Genomic DNA, 24635 nt, shown 5'->3' with positions numbered 1-24635 from the left:
TTCCCGATTAATCTCTATTTAATCTCTGATTTTCTTGTTAGGTGCTAGGTCCACTCCAACCGCCCGATTAGCGCCTAAAAAAGATAATTATGTAAAAAAGAAAATTATAAGATAAGGACAATGAAAATCCAAAATTTTCAAAAACAATAGAGAAAAAAAAAAGAGAGGTGGAATCGTCATTAAACAACGAACCGGGTCCCATACAGCTCTGTCTCTATTAAACACCAGTCAACCATTCAGGTCAATCGCGTGTTCTTAAATTACCAAAAGTACCCCTCCGGTTAAATCCAACCAAAGCCAAAGAACAAAAAAACGGTTCTGTCTTTTTTTTTTTTTTCAATAACGCATATACAGTTTCAGTTCAATGCATACGTGGCGAGTTATAACTGGTCAACGTGGTGGAAACTGGTCTCTATCATCCCTTCTCTTTCCCTCCTTTTAGTCCTTTCTCTTCTTCTCCTCTTCCCTTCTCTTTACTCTGCTTCTCTCTCTTGCTTCTGCTTGTGGGACAAACCCTAATTATTTTTACTTCTCTCTCCACTTCCCGCTCAATCATCTTAATCTTTCCCTCGCTCTCTCTTAGCAATGCATGATCTTCGATTTCATAGCTATGTTCTGAGCTGAAAAAAAATTAGAGGTGGGTCTGTTTGATCGGAGTTTCTAAATCGGATCAGACTAAAGAAGAAGAAGAAGAAGAAGAAGAAGAATGCTAGAAGCTGTAGATAGCTCAGGGGTCGTTAATGGAGGATTCCCGCAGATTCAGAGCTTTTACGGCGATTGCAGTAGCGAGGAAGAGTTATCGGTATTGCCACGTCATACGAAAGTGGTGGTCACCGGAAACAACCGTACGAAATCGGTGCTTGTTGGTCTTCAAGGTGTTGTTAAAAAAGCTGTCGGTCTCGGTGGTTGGCATTGGCTGGTAAGTTTAATTCTTTCCTTTTTTGGTAAAAATTTGATCTTTGTGCTTTCCTTTTCCGTTTTCCTTTTTTGGTATGTTGTTTCGATCTTCTTTAGTGTTTTCTCTGTGATTCAATCTATTGAATCGATGAATATAATTTCGTGTTTTTCGAATTTTGAATTTCAAATTTGGGGATTTTTTTCTTCTTTTTCTTGAAATTGCTAAAAATGTCTTCTTTAAATGATATAATAATCAATTCTAGTTATAGATTCACTAATCAATTCTCATAATTTACATCTAATCAAACCAAGAGTTAATAGTGTGATAAAGATCAAATCTTTTTGTCATTACCAATGTTTAAATCTGTAAAATTTTCAAAATCTTGCGATTGATCTTCTTGCATGCATGTTGTTAGCATTCGACTCACCATTATTGCTTGATTTTAAACTGTTTAATCTTGCATTTTGGGGGTTCTTAGCTAGTTAGGTTATTCATGAAGCCTTCATTGATAATCCTTTTTTTTCCCTTCACTAGATTATTTCTTCTTCTAGTAACAGGTTGTTTGCATCTAATAAAGTCTCTGAAATATCTCTAGTATCTTTTTGATGATTCTTGCTGAGATTCAGGCTCAATTTCAGGAATCATCTGTAAGAGGATAAGGGATTTTGAGTTTTAAGTTAGGCAGCCAAAAAAAAAAAGCAACTTTATTTTCGCGCCTGTTCAATATAAAACATCATAACAAATATGCACTTGTTATCTAATTCTCCATCATGTTTCTTGACAATTTTGTTTCCTTATGGATTCAAGCTGGCTTTTTTGAAATTTGTTTTGGTTTGATTATTATGGTGATAATCATTTGTTTTCTTGTTTTTTTTTTTCTCTTTTTCTTTGTTCTTTCTTTATTAGTTGAGTCATTTTAGTCCCCAAGCAGTGTCACTTCTGTCGATTTTTTCTTTCTTTATCAAAATCTTTTTGCTTTGGTTGGCTAGTCTTACAATTATAATTTGCTCTGCAAGATCTTTTTGATAGTGTCTCTGTGTATGTGGACCGAAAAGGAGTAACTTCACCATATTCTGGCTTTAAACTTTAAAGAATAATCCAAATAGTATAAGATTTTTCTTCAGTCTCACGAATATATTTTACTATTAATGATATCACATTCCACCACTTCTTGTCTCCCAGATTTCCTATAGAAGTAAATTAAAAAAAATAAAATAATATTTTTTGGAAGCATTTCTTCATATTCTTGTTCTTCGGGAGCTTTATTTCAACCAATATGTCAATTCTTGTTTATGGACTATATAATATTTATGAGGGTCATTGTTGTTTTTAGGTTCTGACAAATGGAATAGAAGTAAAGTTGCAGAGGAATGCGCTTAGTGTCCTTGAACATCCAACTGGATTAGAAGAAGACGATGATCTTGATTTCGAAAGCACACAAAGGAATGGCTCCGATATGAGTAAGTTTGGTTCTTCCTTGTCTTCAAGAATTTTCAAGAACTTGTACAGAGATCTCTCAGTTTTATATAGTTTCCAGTGAGTTAACACTAAGTGGCATATTGTTCTTTGGACATAAACGTGGTAGCCTTTTTAACTAATATTCTCAGTCTTGTTTCTATGACAAGTTGTTTCTTTTCCAGCATCTGAGGACACACTGAAGCCTCATAAGTCTAAGCAAAGAGGGCAGAGATCGCGGTCATCTCACAAGACTTTGAGCAGGTCTCTATCATCTGACTCACAATCTAAAAGTTCGGGTTTTACTCCTCCTGAAAACATGGTATGCAGATTCAGAATTTTGAGATGTGTATTTCACTTACCATTGAATGTAATATGACTAATCTTATGTTTACTGATGCAGAAGGTTGATCTTAGCAAACTGGAAATGCCTGCTTTACTAAAATATTGGCAACATTTTAACCTTGTAAGTTGATTTCGAGTAGAAAAAAAACTAGCTTTGGTTTACTCAAATCTTGAACTCTACTTTCTATGTGCTTGTTTCTGAATGAACTCGTTGTAGGTGGATGCTATTCCTAATCCATCAAAGGAGCAACTAATTGACATTGTTCAGAGGCACTTCATGTCTCAGGTATATCAGAATCCTTCTGAGCCTTCATTGTGTTTGTCTTAATTATGGTCTGATGATTGATAAAATGGTGTAAAACTGTGATATGATTACAGCAAATGGATGAGCTTCAGGTTATTATGGGGTTTGTCCAAGCTGCAAAGAGAATGAAGAAGGCTTGCAAGTTGCAATCAAAAGAAGCCAGAAACACTGATCTTAACTGCATCAGCTAAGAAAAGCCCTGACTTTTTAACAAATCATGTATGTATGGTACACCGACTTGTTTAACCATTTGTGGCTTGGTAAGTTTTAGTTCCTCTAGAGATGTTTGGCTTAAGGGTAGATGTTGCTTCTGTTGTTCAGCCATGTAAGTAACATCAAGAAACCAAAAATAACTCTCTAAAGCTCCCAATTAGAAACTATCTATTCTGATAGGATCCTGAATGATTGGTATGTTATAATGTAAATAGACTTCTCTCACTTTTTTTTTTCTTTTTTTTTTTTTTTCATTTCAGTCTGATTTTTGGTAAAAGAAAATGAGAAAGAAAGAAAGAAAGTGAGACAAGTCTTTTTTAATTTTTCACTTACCCTGTATGAAGCTCAAATCAACTAGTATCATACTATCTTTTTCGTAGGCTCCTTGGATAGTTATAAAGAAAGGGCATGATGGTGAGGAAGATTTGTTTGCAAGCATGCGTAAAATTACAATACAAAAGTTTGATAACTACAAAGACAATAATAAGACATTATTTTTGAAGAACATTAATTGACCAAAGAAAGTATGGTTGTATTTGGTTTAAAATCTGCTATAAAAGAAAAATGATATTACTCAAAGAAACTTTAATATATATGTATTTGTTTTGAACTTTAAAACACCAAAAAGGTTGTTCATCTTATTTTAGAGATATAATCTTTGATTAATTCTGTCTTCCTCGTTAACAATAATAATGTCTTCATCTCTTACATCTTTGTTTAAGAAACGTTGTCGTTGAGAATTTGTAAAGAAATTAAAAAAAACAAAACATATAAAAATTATGCTAAAATTGATTAATTCTTTCTTCATTGTTGTTGATAAAATAATAACAAAGGCTTATTAATTAGGCCTAAGCACAGAAACTGATCAAGTAATTAGCATTAGTACAAGTAAAAGTGCTGGAAGCATCATCGTATGCATAGCTATACGCTGTAGGACAAGCTCCTTTAAATATCTTCGAGTAACTCGTCGGTGGACACGTCTCCGGTTTACTAAAAGCGCCGGTGCAACAATACTCCGGTTTGTTAAAAGCCTCGCAAGCACTCTTACACGCCACAACACCCGCCGCGCCCGTAACGCGTAGCTCATTCGGACAGATCGCGTTCACGTCCGAAACGCATCCCGCGGTTATACAGTTCCCCGAGCCACCTTGCGGTGTGATTTTCATCTGAACGTTGTAACCGTCGACGAGGCTCACGTCGTAAAAATCTTGAACGGAGTTTGATCTTGGTCCGGGGGTTCCTATCGTGAACTCGGCCAGTGTAGCCGGTGGAGCTCCTCCCGCGCCGGCGCATTTTAGTTTACCACCGCAGTCTCCGGTGACGCATTTACCGACGCCGGAAGCGTCGAAGTTACACCCCGTTCTACCCCAGAATCGACCGGACCAGCCTGGAGAAGCGGTTAAGGTGACGGAAGATCCTGAAGCTAAGGCAAGCCCGCCGTCGCCGAGTTGTGTGCCCTTTGAGGTGAGAATTCCTGGCCATACTGTTGAACTGCAGTGGTTTGTTAAGGTGAAAACGGTGCCGGAGACGATGGAAATTGTACCTTGCAAAATAAAATAAAATTAGCGTAAGAGAAGAAACAATCAATAATGAAAGAGTGTTTGTGTATATACTACTATCTATTACATGTTGCTATGATGCATGAGATGAAGAGAAGGTGTAATCCGGAGAAAATCGCCATTTGTTAATCTGATTAGTATTGAAATTTCGAAGATGTGATGATGAGTGCAAGTTAACGACGCAGATTACCCTCTATTTATAATCCTTTGTGGGGGACTATTTTTCTTTTTAGTTTATTATTTTGGTTATATGTTTACCATATATATAGTTTTTTTAAAAAGAAAAAGGTCACGCGTGTATATGTTTCTTAATTGTTATGTGATACAAGTCTACAAGATGATTTTTTAGAATTTTTACATAAAAAAAGAAACATTTAATGTTTAGATATAAATGTATTATTTATTTATTATAACACATTTCTCATAACTATTAACTAATACTCCCTCTATATCATAAAGGTTGATGTTTTAGAAATTTTTTTTTGTATCACAAAGGATGATTTTTTTTTAGTGTATTTAGTGCATTTTTATTCTTAAAATCAAATAACTAATTAATGTTTTTAGTTTTATAATAAATAATTAAATATAGACATGCATTTGAATGACAAGTGTATGAAAAGTATGAATAAATGAGTATTAAAAAGAATATAAAAAATAATTAATAATAATACAACATTTATTATTTTTCTTAATCTTGGTGAAAATCCTAAAAAAAATCTATTATGATACAAAGGGAGTAGTAATCCATCAAATTTATATTTTTTATTTAATGATTCTTGAAATTTACAATTTCTTAACATTATTTGACAAAAAAAAGTTACTAATAGAAACCCAATTTTTTGATACAAGAGAAATCTTAGAAAATCATATTTTGTGATACAGAAAGAGTAATGTTTTTTGGTAATTTAATGGTGACTAAGAGCATCCCCACTCATCTATTTGAGAGACAATCTTTATTTTAGAGACAAATTTGGTATAACTCACCTCTGTTTTCACCAATAGAATAGATATTATTATGTTTTTTTCTATATATAAAGGAAAAACTAGAGTTTTCCTATTATAGAAAAAAATAGAGTTATCATTATAGATAAATATATTAGAGTAAGTCTCACATCTATTTTGGAGATAAAAATAGAAAATATATTGGAGATGTCTAAAACCGAGTAAAATTAAAAATGTTTGTATATTTTTCCCTTTTATAAGTTAATTTAATAACATAACATTCATGAGCAAAATTAAAGTTAAAAAGTCTGAATTCGTGCAGAAGGAAGAAAGAAAAAAAAAGTCTGTTATTAGAGGAAAGAATATTCAGTTTGCACTTTTGTAGTATCTAGCTTCCTTTAAAATCTACGGGACAACTATTCAAGTTGATATAGTTAAAAGATTGTCAAAACTTTATTGGTTTAACGGTGATAATAACTCATAATATTATCTTTTATAAATTGATATGTACTATTGATAATGATAACAAGCTTTAAGAAACACATATATACCCTATATATTAATAGAAAAGCACTCTCACAAAAAAATTGAAGTGTTTTTTTATAGAGCTCCGATACATTTTTTTAATAAACACTTATACTTCTCGTTATTATTTACATAAATATGTCAATGATATATTATGAGCCAATATTTTTTTCTATTAGTTTTTTAAAATGAAAAATTTAATCAACTATTAAATTCCTAAAATATCTTTAATTAACATTTTCATAACCTATTTACTTATTAAAAGTAAATTACATTTCACAAACATGAAAAAAAATATTCATTCATTTATTTACCACTTTTATCATTTTTCTAATTGCATTTTTAAATTTAGAATTAGTTTAAATTAAATCAATTAGTCTAAAAAATATTGTTTTATCTATTTAATGGTATAGTAATATAGATAATAATGTGAAACATAAAATATGTGAATTTGATATTTACAATCACAAAAAAACATCAAAACTTTCTACACCACCTTAAAATTCTTTTCCAATTTCAAATATTTTAAGGGTGAAACATATTTTACAGAAAATAAACGCAGAAAAAAAAACTTTACCTACATATTTTGTTTTATACAAACAAATCTTAAATCTCAAATAATAATTGTACTTATAATATTTTATTTAACTAGATTTACCTAGTTTGGATTACTTATGAGTAATAGTTGTCTTAAAAATTAGTAGTAGATTTTTGCGAGTTAAAGAAAGAAAAAAACAGATTAGTATATTTTTCAGCTTTTTTTTTTGTTGGCTACAAAATGTACACTCCCAATGAATCACTTTAGACTCGTTCCATCATCGTTACAAATGTTAACACTACCTTTTGATTTTTCAAAATTACTTTATCGAAAAAATGTCCAAATTATAATTAAGCAAAGGGTTTTATCATTAAAGAATGTATACGTCAAGCGGCTTAAACCCTTCCCTTTGCAAGACGGGTGGAAAAACTCGATTAAGAGTTTAGAATTTAGATCCATCATGATATAAACTAGTGTAACTCAGTAGTTGCCTTATCTAATACGGGATATTTTCTCATCATATCGAGCTTTAAGATCAACCTTATAGGATCTTATTACAAAAGCAGCTAGCTTAAGACCAAAGCAGAGGAAATATATTTACCCCGGGGTTAAAACTTAAAATCAATCAATAATTAGGCTTGTTTGGTTTTAAGATTCTCACTAATTGTTCTGTATCTAAAGATGATCCCATCACCTGGACCTGCTCAGATAAGGTTTAATTTAAGGAACAAAGCAAAAAGCATGTAACGAAGACGAGTGTAATTTATGTAAAAATAGATATATCGTCGAGTTGTCAACGGGTGTTTTGTCTCTCACATGTTGTGTCATCTGGAAAAAATAATGTTAAATTCGTCTTTGTTTGTCATGTAACGCTTCCTTTACCGACCAAATTCAGAACATGTCTATGACCTGTTTCAAACTCACCTAAACACCATTAATTTTGTCACAATTCCAGTGAATCCATTTCAACCTTGAAGGCTTGAAGGATTAGTTCTGAATATATTAATTGTATTTAAGTATAAAGTAACAGAAAGGCGTCTGAGCTTGTATGCGGTAGTGTACGTAAGAGAGTTTTGTCTAAGCAAAAAGAAAAAAAGAAATAAAAAAGATTATTAGTAGAAATTCTACATATTTGATGAAGCCAAGACATTCTACCCTGAAAGCCAAGGCAAATAGTATGCATCATCATCAACCTTTGTTTTTTGTGGTTAGCAATTAGCAAATCACGTTTCTTTTTGGATTCAGGAAAGTAGCCCTTAGACAAAACCACACGTTAGTTCCGTTAATTGTCAAACAAATAAGGCCAAAAGATGGAAAATTAATGTAACCTTTTCTATAATTTGAGCAAAATTCACAAACCATGAAGGCAGTAGAAAGAATGATCACCATTAGCATAATCAGATCCCTCACTCAAGTATATATACTAATAAGATCCAATGCAAGAGTATAAGTCTACTGAAAATGAACTGTTTTCAACATTCGAAGCTCATGTAAAAAGCTCCAATTTTGGTGACTTTTGTCATTAATCTACAACATGCCTAAAAAATATTTACTAGATATAATTAAGCAAAAGATTTTATTTACTAGAGATAATATCTATCTAACCTTAATCGAACGGCCAATAATATTTAGTAGTTGACTTCAAATAATCTCTACCCACTAGTAATCCGTCACGTGCACTCACATGAGTCCACGTGGAATTTGTGACCACTCCAAAAGACACGTCAAACTCGCGCGGGTAATAAAATAAAAATATTAGTAATAAATTAATCAAAAGACGATGTTTCGTCGATGATGGTACTTGTCTCCTCCGGCCAACAACAAAACCTTTGCCCTTAAGCGAACTTGCTCGTTTTTTTTTTTTTTTTTTCAATCGTTCGTTCGATCCCTTCGTCTGCCGATCCAACGGTATATAGATAACTCTCTACTCCGATTCAATTGCTTAGCTTCGTATCGTCTATTCTTTTGGTTGCTTCTCGATTTACGTGTACTGTATGTGTTAATAATGATTTGGTTCGATTTAGAGTTCAGTTGGTTATCTTACTCAGTTGACCGGTGATTTTAGTGGTTTAATGGGGAGATCTAGAGGTTTATGATTCCTTTTTTTGATTTTTTTTCTTCTATTATAGGTCTTAATGGTCGATCTATGTTTATTAGTTAATTTGAAATCACTAATTGCAGTTTGGTTAATTTAGTTAAAGTAATCTTATCTGCTTACTATGTTTTGGTGTTTTTGCTTGTGTAGGAGATTTTTTTTGGGTGGGAATCATGTCTGATGACCCTTCTTGTTCTAGCGACAATAACACAAACAGCAGCAATGATTGTGATTCTGGTAACTTTGAATGTAACATCTGCTTAGACTTGGCTCAAGATCCTATTGTTACTCTCTGTGGTCACTTGTTCTGTTGGCCTTGTTTATACAAATGGCTCCATCTCCATTCTCAGTCTAAGGAATGTCCCGTTTGCAAAGCCCTGATCGAAGAAGATAGATTGGTTCCTCTGTACGGTAGGGGTAAGTCCTCTGCTGACCCTCGGTCCAAGTCTATCCCTGGGCTCGAAGTGCCTAACCGTCCTTCTGGGCAGAGACCCGAGACTGCACTGCCTCCTGATCCGAATCATGGTTTTGCTCACCATCATCATGGGTTTGGAGGGTTCATGGGAGGTTTTGCTGCTCCCATGGCGAGTGCGAGGTTCGGGAATGTTACTCTGTCTGCAACGTTTGGCGGTTTGATTCCTTCCTTGTTCAACCTCCATTTCCATGGATTCCCTAATGCAGCCATGTATGGAGCTGCTGCTTCTGGTAGCTTCCCTCACGGGTTCTCTAATCCGTTCCATGGAGGAGGACACTCGCATATGCATAGTTATCAACGGCACACCGGTCTAGATAGACAACAAGACCATCACTTGAAGATATTGTTTCTCGTTCTTTTAGTTGTCCTTGTGTTTTCCTTGATCTTGGGCTAGTGAGGATTAATCGATTAGCACTTTATATTCTAGATCTGGTTTGCATAAAACCTGAGAAAATATGCTGTGCTTTCCTGATTTGGCTTGTAATCTGCTACTTAGCGAATTGTTCATATATTAATACTTGTTGGATTCTCTTACTATTGTTACTTGAAAGATTTGACTCGCGAGACTCAATACTAAAGTTTTTTTTTTTTTTTCATAATGTTGAATCCATCCATTAGTCGTAGCCATGTGGTTGGCTTCTTCGGGATTATTTAGTTACTTTTTTGCTTCAAAAACGTTTTGGAGCCTCGTATTTGTAATGAAAGGTCATTTATTAGGCTATGCTGAATCAAGCTACTGATGGATCAAGCTACATTATTGTCTCCAGTGTCTGCACAATTGTTTGTTTGTTCGTTAAGGGATTGTCTTTAAGTTTACTTTGTCTTCTTCCACTTTCGACTAAGTTTTTGCAGCAAGTAGACATTCTCTAGTGTTCATATAGCTATTTGGAAGACAAGACATAAGATGCTCCCTAGTACTTGTAACTTGTAAGAATAGTAGCTAGCTACCAGACATAAGATGCTCCCTATACTATATTATAGTTTTGTCTCGGTTGTATTTTTACTCTCTTTTTTTTCCTTGATACCGAACCCGACAGATGCGTGTATATACATGTAAAACAAGTATGAAACTGATTAAATACATACAAATATTTTGAAGTCACATGCAGTCAATACATCCAAGTTTTTCTTAATTATTAGGAAGCAGGAGAACTATTTCAGAAGACTAAAGTTATGGCTTTTTGGACTCATGGAAGTGAATGTGTATACCATAAATGCTTATCCGAAATCTACATTTGAGACACTGAGTCCCATGTAATTTTTAACTTCTTGTCAGAGACTTCACACACATATATGCAGTATCGTCTCCATTGGTTTCTTGTTAAGTATGTACTCCTAAACTTAAGTTATCCATTTTTATTGCATACACACATGAGCATGTATACCAGTATACGTAATAATTGAGACCCCTCCCTTGATGCACACATGACACATGCTTATTTATTAGTATTACGTTCGTAACTATATTTATTGAATGTATCATCTGGCCTTCATCGATGACATAACCTGATGATATAATAGAATAATGCATATGTAGTAGTATGAATCAAGACAACTCAATATTGTGATACATACTTTACGTTTGTCGTCACAACTTTACGTTTGATATCATATATATTATATATGTTTTGTTTTTAAAAATTAACTAATATCACACGGTACTGTACTATTACTATCCATATAAAAATTAAACTATAGTTTGAAGAAGAGTAATCACGGTTTTAGAGTTTCATTTTAAAACAGCGGAATAAAATGAGCTATACTCATATAGTGACTTTATGAGAATGAAAATTGATAAAATGAAATTAATTTTGTTTAAAATATATGAAAGGTAAGTGGAAGAAGGGAACCCTGCATTCTTCTCAGTTCTCACACAATGCTTCGAGTTTTAGCACCCAATTCCCTTCGGATCAGGAGGAATCCCTATTTTGAGACAGCTAAACGAGCCTATAAGCAGAAGCCCGACAAAGTCACTCAACCGCCTTCCTGAGTTCGACTTGGTCATCAAAAGAGGAAGTTTACCATATCTTCAATCCAAGATTTAAGGAAAATAGACTTATCTTGTAATCAATGCATTCATATAAATAGAGGGATATCTCCTCCTTGTAAAGGATCGAGCAATCAATACAAAAATCCTAATTCTTCATTGTTATTGAGAGAAACCCTAACTTCTTCTTCAAGAGATCATAACTCCTCTTTATTTTCTAGCTTTAATCTAGTTTTTAGAGAGAGATCTTAAGTGAATTTGTTCCCCATTCAAACAAATTCATTGTGTGAATTCTAGATTCAACATGACTAATCGTGTTTCACAATTGTGGAGAAGAAAGAAATATAAAAAAGTAAAATAAGATCGTGTTTCACAAGTGTGGAGAAGAAAGAAATATATAAAAATAAAATAAAAAGTATTATGGGGGGAGAGGGGTCGAATTGTGATTAGGAGAGAAAACCAACTCATTTCTAACCACTACACTACGGCTACATATCATTTGTTTATGTTAAATGTTTTTGTATATATCTATATAAACACGTGTGATTTGATTTTAACGCTTGTTTGATGATCTGTAACGTCCGTTAAAAACTGTTAAACAGCGGGTTAGAATCCAGTAATAATTTAAAAATTAAATATTTTTAAACCAACGATAATTACATGAGATATTTTTCTTCTAACGAAAAAAAGATAAGATATTAAATATACAAATAAAAAATAGATGATGTATTTTTAGGTTTTTTCCTTTAACTTTATATGGTGCATTGGAGTGAGTTGTCTTAATCGCGGATGTTTTACATAACGAAAGGGATTTCTTTGAAATGAAATAAAATGAAAACTACAAAAAAGTGCAAAAAGGGATGCAAAAGAAAAGAATAAAGAATAAATAATAAAAAAATGTATAAATTCCAAAGACTCCTTAACCCAAAAGTACTCGCGAATTCACATTAGGTGATGAAAGAAAAGTCGTACCATTAGGATTTGAGATATTATTCCATTTCATTTCATGTTTGGCCCACGCGTCTTGCTTTTCTACGTTTATCTTTATGATGGTTGATAAGTGTTTTATTAGTTATAATGGAAAACTTTATAATATTTTATTTATCGTCATGATTTTCATTATCCTAAGTATTTTATTTAACATGTTTAACAAAACGAGCTACTGTGCTTAATACTATGGACTCAAAATGCATTCTTAAGTATATATATATATATATATATATAACTATGAACTATTTAATAAAATGGTCATTGTTATATATTTTTCAAATAATTTGTTATACTTTAACGAATCTCATTTTTTATTCAAACGATGGTAGTTCATAATAAACTACTGTCGGTCAAAACCAAAGATTCATTTTGAGCTTAAACGTGTTTTTAGGTATGCAATTTTTAAATTCGTCCAAAGTTTAGTTTCAAATTTCATTTCATTACAACTTACAAGTAGAGATTAGAAAATTAGAAAATTCGTAAGGAAAATAAATAGGGAAACCCACTTCCTGTTCCTGACCATGTGCCCATTCCCCATGATCCCCCCCAAAAAAAAAAAGTTGATTAGAAAAAGGAAAAGAGAAGAAAATTCAATCATTTGAAAATAAAAGACACCATTTTAAAATAAAGACTTCAACCAAAAAAAAAAAAAGCGTGGCAAAAATATGTAAAATGCAAATTGGCGTTATATAATAGAATTTGCAAATGGATCCATGGTATATCATTAGTTATATTCCATTTCACCTACAAATTTCGTCGTAGCCATGGAAAGTGACAAAGGACCATAATAGAAACTTCAAAGAAAAACCAAAAAGACTTATAGCAAAAGTGAATATATTTACTACGCTAAAACATAACATCTCAACCATAAGAATTATTGACAAAGTCATGTAATATATCATTCTCGTTGTACAGCTAGTTAAAATTATTCTCAAAAACATTCATTTCACGTTTCTATCTTCCCCCTATTCTCTTTCAATTGCGAAATCGTACTAAGTAGTAGCCACAAAAATTTCTATAATTCCATACATCTATTTAAAAAATTCAATTTCCGAAAAAACTATTTTGTTTTGTATTGTATACACAGCCAAATATAACGCTATTACGTGTGTGGAATTGTTTTTGATAAGTACATACTTGTCAATTTTGATATATCAACTTCCATATCTTGTTTTCTTTCGTGCATTTTGAAGTGAGAAAAAAGTAAAAGACCAAAAATAAAAATAAAAAGACTCAAATCTCACTAATGAAATACACATTAATATACATTATATAAGCCTATAACGTGGATCTACACTGATTTTCGGTAATCATGTGGATGCAATAAATTCCCACACTTCTGCATTCCATATTAAAAAAATAAAAGCATTTCAATCGAAAAATTCTAAAATTCAGTAAATAAAATAATAAGGTGTTATCGGATTCTAAATTATATTTTTTTTTTGAAAATTTCAATAACATCATCAAAATGAACAAGTAAAAACATTTAAAAATTATTAGAGAGTATTCTATAGTTTTGTTGTTTAGTTTTCTAAAATCTTGTAAAATGCTCCAAACAATCAGTGTATTTTTTTGATATTTTTAATAATTTTATTTTGTGAAAAGTGTATAAAATCATGAACTAATAACATAATAATTAAATTTATTAATAATTTTATATTCTTTTGTTTTAGTTGAATAACACAAAACTTTTATTAACTTTATAAAAGTCTGAATCTAATAAACTCAAATTTATTAACATTTCAAATGACTTTTTACAAATCACAAACTAATAATAGTAAACTTAAACGAAGTTTAACAAAATTTTGATCTAATAACAACAAATTCTACATAGCATTTAAAATATTTAAAACTCTATTCAAATTCCAAGCCAATAATCCTCCTTTAGTCCCAATACAAGATAAATATGCAAAAAAAATTAATTTAAGATGATGAAAAGGGCTTGGAATCTAATCAATATATAAATTTTTATGAGAGAATAAACCCAAAATCTAAGCAAAACCATTTTATATATATATATATATATATTTTTTCCTCTCTCTCTCTTACATAACATAGACACACACACATGATAAAAAGTCTGAGAGACAGCTCTTCTTCTCTTCTTGTTCTCAGTTGAGAGAAACAAAACCTTCCAACACATTCAGAGAGTTACTTAGTTTTTGTCTGAGAGAGAAGAAGAAACCATGTCCCAACATCTTCTTCTTCGTCTCATTACTCTCTCGCTGCTTCTCATTAATCCCATTTCCGCCACAACAATTATCCAAAAATTTAAAGAAGCCCCACAGTTTTACAACTCTGCTGATTGCCCCTCAATCGATGATGACTCCGACTCCGACGACGCCACCAAACCAATTTTCTGCTCCCGTAGAGCCGTCCACGTGGCGATGACACTCGACGCCGCCTACATTCGCGGCTCAGTCGCCGCCGTGCTCTCCGTCCTCCAACACTCCTCTTGCCCTGAAAACATAGTTTTCCACTTCGTAGCCTCCGCTTCTGCCGACGCGTCTTCCTTACGCGCCACCATCTCCTCCTCATTCCCTTACCTCGATTTCAAAGTCTACGTCTTCAACGTCTCTTCCGTCTCCCGCCTCATCTCCACCTCAATCCGCTCCGCACTAGACTGTCCTCTAAACTACGCTAGAAGCTACCTCGCCGATCTCCTCCCTCCCTGCGTCCGCCGCGTCGTCTACCTTGACTCCGATCTGATCCTCGTCGACGACATCGCTAAACTCGCCGCCACAGATCTCGGCCGAGACTCAGTCCTCGCCGCGCCGGAGTACTGCAACGCCAATTTCACTTCCTACTTCACATCGAGCTTCTGGTCAAATCCGACTCTCTCATTAACCTTCGCCGATCGTAAAGCCTGCTACTTCAACACCGGAGTCATGGTGATCGATCTATCGCTGTGGCGCGAAGGCGCGTACACGTCACGCATCGAAGAGTGGATGGCGATGCAGAAACGAATGAGAATTTACGAGCTCGGTTCGTTACCACCGTTTTTATTGGTATTTGGCGGTTTGATTAAACCGGTTAATCATCGGTGGAACCAGCACGGTTTAGGAGGTGATAATTTTAGGGGACTATGCAGAGATCTGCATCCTGGTCCGGTGAGTTTGTTGCATTGGAGTGGTAAAGGTAAGCCATGGGCTAGGCTAGACGCTGGCCGGCCTTGTCCGTTAGACGCGCTTTGGGCTCCGTACGATCTTCTTCAAACGCCGTTCGCGCTGGACTCTTGACCAGTCTCGGTTTACTTTTTTTTTTTATATATATACCCGTACATATACGTATAACATATCATATAAATATATACAGGGAGGTGATTTTTTGTTTTTAATGTACATCATCGATACGTAAATCATATAACCCAAAAGAAAAAGAAAAAAAAAACATTTTGCTTTTAGCTTTTTGTTCTTTTTTTTTTTTTTTTCAATCGGTTTTGTTTGGGAGTATAGAAGAGAATAAAATTAAAAAGTAAACTCAAGTGACAAAAGGAATGAAAAAGGGCATTAATTTTTAACTTCTTCTTAAAAATGTCATTTTTATCAATTTTTCTTTTCAACAAGTGTCAATTTGGTCAATTTATTTCCCATAATGATTTGAATTATTGCGGATTTAGAAAGCGGCAATGAGAAATGTTCATACATGTAATCTGTTTTTGTAGAATATTCCTTAAGGAATAACTTTTTGTTCGTTGTTTTTTTTTCATGGGTACGTATTGTCGAGAGTATAGGAAGTGAATTAAGGGGAATGAAAGAAATGGAACTTTAGAAACCGAATTTAGATTGCCAACCGTAAGATATCTATTATTGTAAATGAAGAAGAAGGTACATTACATGATGACTCTCTCCATTGTCGGATTCTAGCTATGTGTAGACGGTTCGTAGGTTGATGAGCACATGTGTTGCCTCATTTTCGAATTTTCCATCATCCGTCTTTAAAACAATATCACGTGTCTAAAGTTTCACTATTTCATTTTTTGTCTTACAAAAACCAAACCGTATCCGTAGTAAAAAAAAGCTTCTTTAATTTCCACGTATATTCCCATGAGATTATTATGGGGTAGGCAGGATAGTGGATACTAGCAAGGTAGCAAATAATTCACAAATAGTAACGTAAAATATCTAGACAAAAGACATGATCTTGCTGTCTTGCATAATAATTCGTAACTTTTGGAGAATACCCCCACATATTCTGCAAGTATAGAGTCAGCCGCGACGTGCTTTGTTTAAATCATAGATCGACAATGTTGATTTTTATTCAGGACTATCGAAAGTCCAACGAAAATTAAATTACATAAAATCATTAGATTATAAGTTTTAGAAAATAACTGGAGGCAGAGAGTGTCGGTGGTCTGAGCCGAGAGAAAAAAAAGCACGAGCAAAGTCCCATCATACATTAATGTACATTTTGACCTTTGAGTCACCTTTCATCTTCTTCTTTTTCTCTTACCTTTTGTCTGATTTTTTTTCACTGTACATTTTACTTTTTTGACCCCTCCCCGTAATTTTCTATATATATATATTATTGAAGTTTTCTCCAAAACTCAACAGGGATGGCTAAGTTTTTATTTTCAAAAATTGTGATCACTTTGATTCAAGCTGCTTTACTATAAATGAGTTACTATTTAACACAACTTTTTTTTTTTGGTAAACAATTTTTTAACAAAATTTTGATATCGTAATAGTAAATATTTGTTAGTTTTGATAATTTTATTCGCAATACTTTCCGATCATAATAATATGAAGCTGAGTGAGTGACTTCAGAGCTTTTCTGCGCAACACGTGAAAATGGTATTGAGTCTATTGACTATGCCCCACTGTGTCTCATACACTACAAAATTCAAAATAAAATCAAACCAAACCAGACCGGAATAAAGCTCTCCGGTTCGGCAGATCAAAAAGACAATCAAAGGTAGGTTTGTAAGTTGTTCACATTCTAATAAAGAAAGAGAGGTGGATCGTCAATTCAATCACTAGGCTTGAGTTGATCTTAAGCAACTTACTTAATAATCAATCACATTTATTACATTAAACATCATATGGTACATATATATATATGATCAGAGTCTTATCTCGCTCAGTAAGGAACAAGAACAACCATGATATGGAGAGCTTACTGGTCTGATCTGTTGATCAGCTTATTTTAGCCCAGTGACTGATATCATCAGATCGTTTGGCCTCTCTATCTAACACCTGACAAAGACAACCAATATTCTCAGTTTTGACTTTTGATTCATATCCTAAAAACTAAAGCTTGTCAAAGAAAGAACATGATTCACCTAAAAGATTCTTGACCAAGTGTAACGCGTGCATACCTTAGGCCGCTCTAAACTTCAGGATCCATGAATGTGATGTCCCATATCTTGATAACGTCAAGGATCAGAAGAAAAGGCCGATAAATTTCAATCCAAGTGATGGATTTTTTTGGCAGAAGGATCACAATCTCAAAAGATCTTGAGACAATACATTGTTTTCTTGAAGTATACAATCATATCCCCACATCAATGGAGGAAACTCTTAGTAGCCTCCATTCCTGTTTACCCATCCATCACTCATAGCAACACCAAAACCTCTGAAGTGATGTTTCAAAGAGTTTTACAAGAGGTAAGCAATATTCGTCATCATATTACTGCTTCAGAAACTGTCCTAACATCATAAGGCTCATACGGATTGATTTCCATCATTCCTGTAATCCCTGATTTGATAACCGGATCAAAAACCTCTTGTTCAGAGGATCTTCTCATCAAGCCTTTCTCAATCATTTTTTCTTTTAAACGCATAGCTTCAGCAACATCACCACTTTTAATCAGTCCATCAATCAATGTGTTATAGGTAATAGCATTAGGAGTTATGCCCTTCTGTGGAAGCTTACGTAAAAGCCTCTGAGCTCGACCTACATTCCCCAACTTGCACAAGCCTTTTATCAAGGCGTTGTATGTAACAATGTTCGGGATAATACCTTTTAGAGACATCTCATCCCTCAGGCTAAAGGCTTCATTTATATCACCATCAATAGCACATCCGTGAATGAGGATCGTGTATGTGTATTCATCTTGAATAAACCCACCACTCAATAGTAAATCCAAGAAGGGTTTTCGAGCATCCTTGAGTTTCCCAGCTTTACAGAGACCTGAGAGAGCAACATTGTAAACAATATTATTGGGAACTAAGAGCTTCTTAGGAAGACTATCTTCGAGAGAATCAGCGATTTTTTGTGTTTTAAGACACGTAATAATAGCATTGGGCTCAAGAAACTGTTTCAAGCTCTGGTAACCAGGAAGAAGCAGATCAAAATCCACAATCTTCTGCAATAGCAAACAAGCCTCGTCGATCTTATTAAGCCGAAACAAACTGTTTGCAATCTTGCTGCAAATATTCACATTTAAGGCAATTCCTTTCTCTATCATCTCAAAACACGAAGCGTAGGCTTTATCCATCATTCCAATATTGCACCAGCCAGTGATAAGAGCCCCATATGTAGCAACAGTAGGAGTTAATCCTCTTGCGCGTAGCTCGATCACAAGACCTGCTACTTTATTCAAGTGTCTATACTTGAAAGCACCAGATATCAGAGTGTTATACAATTCTATGGTGGGGAAGAGTCCTTTCCTTTCCATAGAATCTTTAACCTCAAAAGCTTCTTTCAAGTTTCCAACTTTATAATACCCGTGGCTCAACGCTTGATATGTTTGCACATCTGGCTTACATCTGAACTTGTTCACATTATCTAAAATCTCTTTGGCTTTATTGACCTTCTCCATTTTACATAGGCCACTGATCATTACGTTCAAAGTTACCGTATCTGTCAATAGACCTCTTGCTAAGACGTTCTCCCACAGCTTCATAGCTTCATCAAAATTTCCAAGCTTGAACAATGCTTCGAGTAGAGTGCTACAGCTAATCTCATCAACGATTACGCCTCGTTTTAGCATCATCTTCCAAAGGCTCAAAACATCATGAAAAGCACCAACCCGACTATAACCTTTAAGAAGAATATTGTAAGTCATAACTGTTGGTACAACTTCTTTTCCACACATTCGATCACAAAGCTTTAAAGCCTCGTCAACATGACCAGCCCTGCAGTATCCGTCCACAAGGGCATTGTACGTATGATGATCTGGTTTCAAGCTCCACTCGTTCATCCGCATAAATATTTGTTCTGCTTCGAGTAATTGACCAGATTTGCAATACCCATTGATCAAGGAGTTACAAATGGTTGTATTTGTTCNTGTAAGTCATAACTGTTGGTACAACTTCTATTTCATACATTCGATCACAAAGCTTTAAAGCCTCGTCAACATGACCAGCCCTGCAATATCCGTCCACAAGGGTATTGTATGTATGATGATCTGGTTTCAAGCTCCAGTCGTTCATCCGCATAAATATTTGTTCTGCTTCGAGTAATTGACCAGATTTGCAATACCCATTGATCAAGGAGTTACAAATGGTTGTATTTGTTCTTACTCCCATCTCCATCATATCATCATGAACCCTGACAGCCTCAAGTATTTTACCACTACGACAATATCCATCTATCAACACACCATACATATGCTGATCTGCAACAAGTTTCTTTTCTTTAACCGATTCAAACACCTGTTCTGCTTCTTCCATCAAACCTTTTTTACAATAACCCTTGATCAACGAAGTATACGTAACAACGTTCCTAGAAACCCCGCTCTCAGACATCAAACTCAATACTTTTGTCATTCCCTCAACATCTCCGATCATAGCATACCCATTAATCAAACTATTATAAGTTACCACATTCAGCTCCAAACCCAATGAAATCTCCATACGTTTAGCATATTCCATGGCTTTATCAACTTTCCCACTTCTACAGTAAGCATTAACAACAATACTGCAAGTAAACACATCCGGAGAAACCCCAAAGCTAATCATCTGATTATAAACATGTAAAGCAACAAAATTTTCACCTTTCTTGACCAAATTGCTCAACAGGCTATTACAAGACAACAAACTAGGGACTCTTCCATAGCTTCCCATGTTGTCAAACACATGTAAAGCGTTCTTAACCATACCCTTCTCTGCATAAACTTTGAGTATCATGTCAAAGACTGTAGGAGAGAACGAAAACTCCTTGAATACTCGAACGAGCTCGGCCCAGACAACGAAACCCGAGTGATTAAGACCAACCAATTCACGTATATACGATTTCGTCAGATCGTACAATCTAGCTCTAGACAATATGTGAACCATTTTACAATAAGACTTGTAATCAGGGCGAAACTTTTGCTGTTTCGAAGCTAAATTGAAAATCTCGAGACATGCCTCTGGGTTAAGCCTCAATCTACGGAGGAGGGAGTTGAGGAGTACATCAGAGAAATCGAGAGAGAGATCATGTAGAGCATCGTTCCTGCCAAGCACGAGAAGACGTGAGACCCGGTCGAGTAATTCGGGTCGAATTGGCCCGTTTCCTCCTCGAAGCCCGCGGCGAAAGTTTCTCGAGGCTTCGGAGGAGAAGCTACGAGTATAGATAAGTGGAAGCAACTGATAGGCAGCAACAACAACGCGTGCCGGAGACCTTCGGAGCATTTATGAAAATTTCGTTATCGGTTGATTAACCTTGGAGCCCATTGAACTTGTGAACCTCAAAGTTCCGGTCTATGGAGAATATGCGTCTACGGAGGTTTTAGCCTTTTAGTGTTACAGTTCGTCGGCGATTTGACGACGATACGTCGGCGACCAAGAGTGAGAGTATAAAGGAGAAACCTTTAAATTGGTACTTGGTTTTGTTTATCTGGTTTCGGTTCGATTTGTATTGTAGGGCATTGGTTCGGGTTTGGTTTGATTCGGTTTAATATGACCAAACCTATGAACTTGAGAGCACTTTTTGAAAGAAAACTCTGAATCTGATTCTGATGGATGACAAAAGAATCATGGAATGAGATTACAGATAAGAATATGGTTGAGAGTTCATCTTTCCACCAAAAAGAATATAAAAGCATATAATCTACTGAGAGGATCCTGTAAATAAAAACCCAATCAAAAAGCAAAAGACTTTGTCAATTTTGGGTTTTTAAACCGGGAATCTACCGGTCATCTGTATATGCTCAAGTGTTTTTCGTAAACCGTACTTGTGAACCGCTAACCGTCCAGCCCTGAACCCGTCTCCATAAACCGGAGAAGCATCAGATTCTATCTGGTGCTTGAAAAACTCACCAAGCTTCCTTTCGTACTGAGACCTCGGTCCCTTCTTCAATCCTTGAGAAGACGAAGATGATGCAACATTGCTGTTACTTGAACCAGCAGCTAACTCAGCTTCTAACCACTTATGTGCCATCACTTGACATATACCTTCTTCAACATCTTGGCTCAGCGTTCGGAATCCTTTTTCACATATATATAGTTGCGCAAATACAAAATTCAGCAATGTGTAACGAGAGAAAGGAGCAGTAAACTAAGAACTTAAGAGTAAGAGACTCACCTTTGAGCCGCATCCATGCGTGCATCATTTCATGAGCTAAAATCGAGCCAGTGAGTAACCTATACAAAATTCAGTAAAACTGTCAGTGTATGGACCGTGACATCAGATTAATCCAGTGGGAGCAAAAAGAGTGTCTTACCTAGGGAGCCCGAATAAGATGAGAATGGCAGTAACTTCGCATTGCCGTGTTAACTTGTACGGCTCTGTAACCATATTCCCAGCCCAATTTCCTGTCCCATGCTTTGATCGTTTTCTTACAGTACTAACAGTTTGTTCTTCTGACAGGCACAGTCCTCTTGTTTCTGGCATGTGATAGTGACCCTAAGAAGCACAATGAAATGGTAAACTACTTAAGAAAAAACAGAATGTGATGATAATTACACGTATCATTAGCCTAACAAGTGTTTTCTTTACTTACATTCTTTTCACCTTCTCTGGCTTCGTTAAGTGCTTGCCTTTCAACCAAGAGGAGTGGAACTTCCTGCTCTACCTTCATGTTAAGTCCTTCATAGAATTCTTGTATTTGCAAGTACAGCGGTTGGCATTGAATGGTGTCCATGACCGCTGAGTCCAAACACTCGAGGCAAAGTTTCCGTCCATCGTTAAGTTCAACATATCTCGTATTCCGTGGCTACAAAATAAAGCTACGTTTGTCAATTTCCGGCCAAAAAATGTTTTTGACTTTTTGAGTTCAAAATGTATATTTGATGACATTTCAGGAGAGAAGAGAATCCACCTCCATTCTTTCACAACTGCAACATCTTGGGGTTGCATCGTGTTCGTGAGAAGGGCAATACTTCTGAGCCCAAAAAGGATGTGCCCTATATTCAATAAGACCAGCATGATTTGTTGGAATCTGTTCAAAAAATTTACAATTGGGAAAAAGAAAGCAACAGATGATAAGTGCAAGATCCGGAAAAAAAACACAACAAATTATATGTATATCGGCTATCATGATAGAAAAGACAAGAGATTTACATACAAAGTGGCTGCAGACATCACATTTTGGATGATATCTCTCCCTGTAACAAGCCTTGTGAAAAGGGTAGTTCCCTGATGTAGAAAACTATAAGAAAAGAAGGGAAATACGTTACGAATAAAATTTAAAGGTTTAAGTACAGCAGGAAAACAAATTAAGAGCTTGGTTTCACCTCATACTCAGAAATTGGCTGACTGCAGCCGTAACATCGAAAACATTCTGGATGCCATAGAGAATTAAGGCAATTCAGAAATCTTCCATGGCCAATTTCCATATTGCAGCCAGCACAAATCCTATGCAGACAAGTTGTTGACAAGTTATTTGGCTGGACAGAGACACTAACTGATGACAAAAATTAAGCCAGCTTACAATGGTTGGCTATTCTACTACCTGAAATCTGTTTGAAAAGTAATAGGTCTTGGATAATAAATATCTCCATTTGCATATACATTTGCTCCTCCTCCATACATACTCCCATTCCCATATAAATCTCCAGTCCCATATGCATTCCCATTATCATATGTACTTCCATTTTTGTAATGCGGTGAATTCCCAACTACCATACTTTCTTGTAAGGCTCTAGCAAGTTGCTCATCTTCATCCACCGTCGGGTATTTCCCTGTGTCCATTACTTTTTAAAAAAAAAATAGCATACCAAATCTGATAACAAAGTTAAGTCTTCATATTTCTGTTTGGCTAAAGTACTCACCGCTTACACTTGTCTGTTCTTGATTCTCTTCTAAAAGAGACAATGCAATTGCACGGTCTATTGCTTCATTTTCCTGGTCATTAGATGTATCCTAGAAACAAAAACAAACACAGAATCTGAAATAACAGTACACGCCAGAGCTATGTATAAAATCCAAGTGTGTGTGTGTTTTTTTTTCACTACTTCAAGATCTCCAAACCAAGAAAATTCAAAACACAAGTAACCGATAATGGAAAAAAAGACAGTAACCATCTATCAGCATCATACAAACCTCAGATGTAGATGGTTCCTGTGTATGAGAATCATCATGATCAGCATCTGTATCAGCACTAGGCTCATCATTAGGATAATTCCCATAATAGTGGTCATTCCCAACCCGGAACCTTTGGTTAGAGCCTTTGAAGATCTTGTTAAACCAGCCCATCTTTTCTTAACAACTATCTGCTCATAGACAATGCAGGAGGTTCTTTCACACCTGCAAAAATCAGCAAAACTAATTCAGACAAAAACCCAAAACAAAGTTGCTTTCACTAGCTTGATTTTCAAACATCAAAAGCCACAGAACAGCAATATTTTTGAATCTACCAACAATGATTAAAACCCTAAAAAACCTGCAACTATGAAAAGCTCAAAACGAAATTTGAAATCAGAATCCAAAGATGGAATAATCAAATAATTTCAGCTAAAAGAAGCTATATAGGTCGTACCTTGAGAAAAACCTGGATCCCAAGAANCTTGTATTTGAGAATTTTGGAACTCGAAGATCCAGATGAGCAAATTAATTTAAAATAAAAATAAATAAAAAAAGACTCCGCGTCGGAAGTTTTGGTCGTTGAGCTCGTCGTCTTCTTCTTACAGGAACCAAACAAAACAAAAACGTTCACGACGCTTGTCCGAAATAATAATAATTAGAGAGATGGAAAGACAAATAATAATAATACTGTAGTAATTAAAAAAGTCAAGTTTCTGTGTTTCTATCAATTTTGCATTTTACGCAAATATCTAGATATTTAGTATTTAATATAGTTTAATTATTGCTTGAAGCCTTAAACCAAATCATTTATACAAGTCGTAACGCATTTTATCCGGATGTTCAATGTTCTAGGAAAAAGGAAAGATAAATCAGAAAATTGGAAAAAATGTCAGTAGAATAAAAGGAAAAGAAAAAGAT

The 24635-nt window shown here is 34.9% G+C and overlaps 6 protein-coding genes across 11 annotated transcripts; 3 read left to right on the top strand and 3 right to left on the bottom strand.

Annotated features, from left to right (window-relative positions):
• Window positions 457-3442, top strand: LOC104740630. Of its 4 annotated transcripts, none has more exons than XM_010461297.2 (6): window positions 457-919; window positions 2232-2358; window positions 2539-2675; window positions 2760-2819; window positions 2916-2984; window positions 3077-3442. In XM_010461297.2, the coding sequence occupies exons 1-6, from the start codon at window positions 707-709 to the stop codon at window positions 3191-3193; spliced, it is 723 nt and encodes a 240-aa protein (XP_010459599.1). In that variant the 5' UTR covers window positions 457-706; the 3' UTR covers window positions 3194-3442. The 4 variants fall into 4 exon arrangements, with proteins under 4 accessions (XP_010459599.1, XP_010459598.1, XP_010459597.1 ...); XM_010461296.2 differs by having other exon boundaries at window positions 2757-2819; XM_010461295.2 differs by having other exon boundaries at window positions 2524-2675.
• On the bottom strand, window positions 4046-4896 carry LOC104740628 (pathogenesis-related protein 5-like). The gene is made up of 2 exons (XM_010461293.1): window positions 4842-4896; window positions 4046-4758 (listed from the first exon to the last, which is right to left on the bottom strand). The coding sequence occupies exons 1-2, from the start codon at window positions 4894-4896 to the stop codon at window positions 4064-4066; spliced, it is 750 nt and encodes a 249-aa protein (XP_010459595.1). The 3' UTR covers window positions 4046-4063.
• Window positions 8562-9939, top strand: LOC104740627 (RING finger protein 5-like). Its single transcript, XM_010461292.2, has 2 exons — window positions 8562-8687; window positions 9025-9939. The coding sequence occupies exon 2, from the start codon at window positions 9048-9050 to the stop codon at window positions 9741-9743; it is 696 nt and encodes a 231-aa protein (XP_010459594.1). The 5' UTR covers window positions 8562-8687; window positions 9025-9047; the 3' UTR covers window positions 9744-9939.
• LOC104740626 (probable galacturonosyltransferase-like 1) lies at window positions 14347-15911 on the top strand. The gene has a single exon (XM_010461291.2). The coding sequence runs from the start codon at window positions 14513-14515 to the stop codon at window positions 15563-15565; it is 1053 nt and encodes a 350-aa protein (XP_010459593.1). The 5' UTR covers window positions 14347-14512; the 3' UTR covers window positions 15566-15911.
• LOC104740624 (putative pentatricopeptide repeat-containing protein At1g19290) lies at window positions 17233-21141 on the bottom strand. Its single transcript, XM_010461287.2, has 3 exons — window positions 19619-21141; window positions 17644-19386; window positions 17233-17521 (listed from the first exon to the last, which is right to left on the bottom strand). The coding sequence occupies exons 1-2, from the start codon at window positions 20882-20884 to the stop codon at window positions 17950-17952; spliced, it is 2703 nt and encodes a 900-aa protein (XP_010459589.1). The 5' UTR covers window positions 20885-21141; the 3' UTR covers window positions 17233-17521; window positions 17644-17949.
• LOC104740625 (protein DA1) lies at window positions 21216-24200 on the bottom strand. Of its 3 annotated transcripts, none has more exons than XM_010461288.2 (11): window positions 24172-24200; window positions 23736-23939; window positions 23465-23555; window positions 23146-23386; window positions 22928-23048; window positions 22759-22842; window positions 22513-22632; window positions 22195-22407; window positions 21916-22097; window positions 21777-21835; window positions 21216-21679 (listed from the first exon to the last, which is right to left on the bottom strand). In XM_010461288.2, the coding sequence occupies exons 2-11, from the start codon at window positions 23886-23888 to the stop codon at window positions 21369-21371; spliced, it is 1575 nt and encodes a 524-aa protein (XP_010459590.1). In that variant the 5' UTR covers window positions 23889-23939; window positions 24172-24200; the 3' UTR covers window positions 21216-21368. The 3 variants fall into 3 exon arrangements, with proteins under 3 accessions (XP_010459590.1, XP_010459592.1, XP_010459591.1); XM_010461290.2 differs by having other exon boundaries at window positions 21284-21679; window positions 23146-23374; XM_010461289.2 differs by lacking the exon at window positions 24172-24200 and adding an exon at window positions 24076-24143 and having other exon boundaries at window positions 21284-21679.

This window comes from Camelina sativa, chromosome 14, assembly GCF_000633955.1.
Source record: "Camelina sativa cultivar DH55 chromosome 14, Cs, whole genome shotgun sequence".
NCBI lineage: Eukaryota > Viridiplantae > Streptophyta > Magnoliopsida > Brassicales > Brassicaceae > Camelina > Camelina sativa.
Note: the sequence above shows the minus strand (reverse complement) of the source record. Positions and strands in the feature narration are given on the sequence as shown.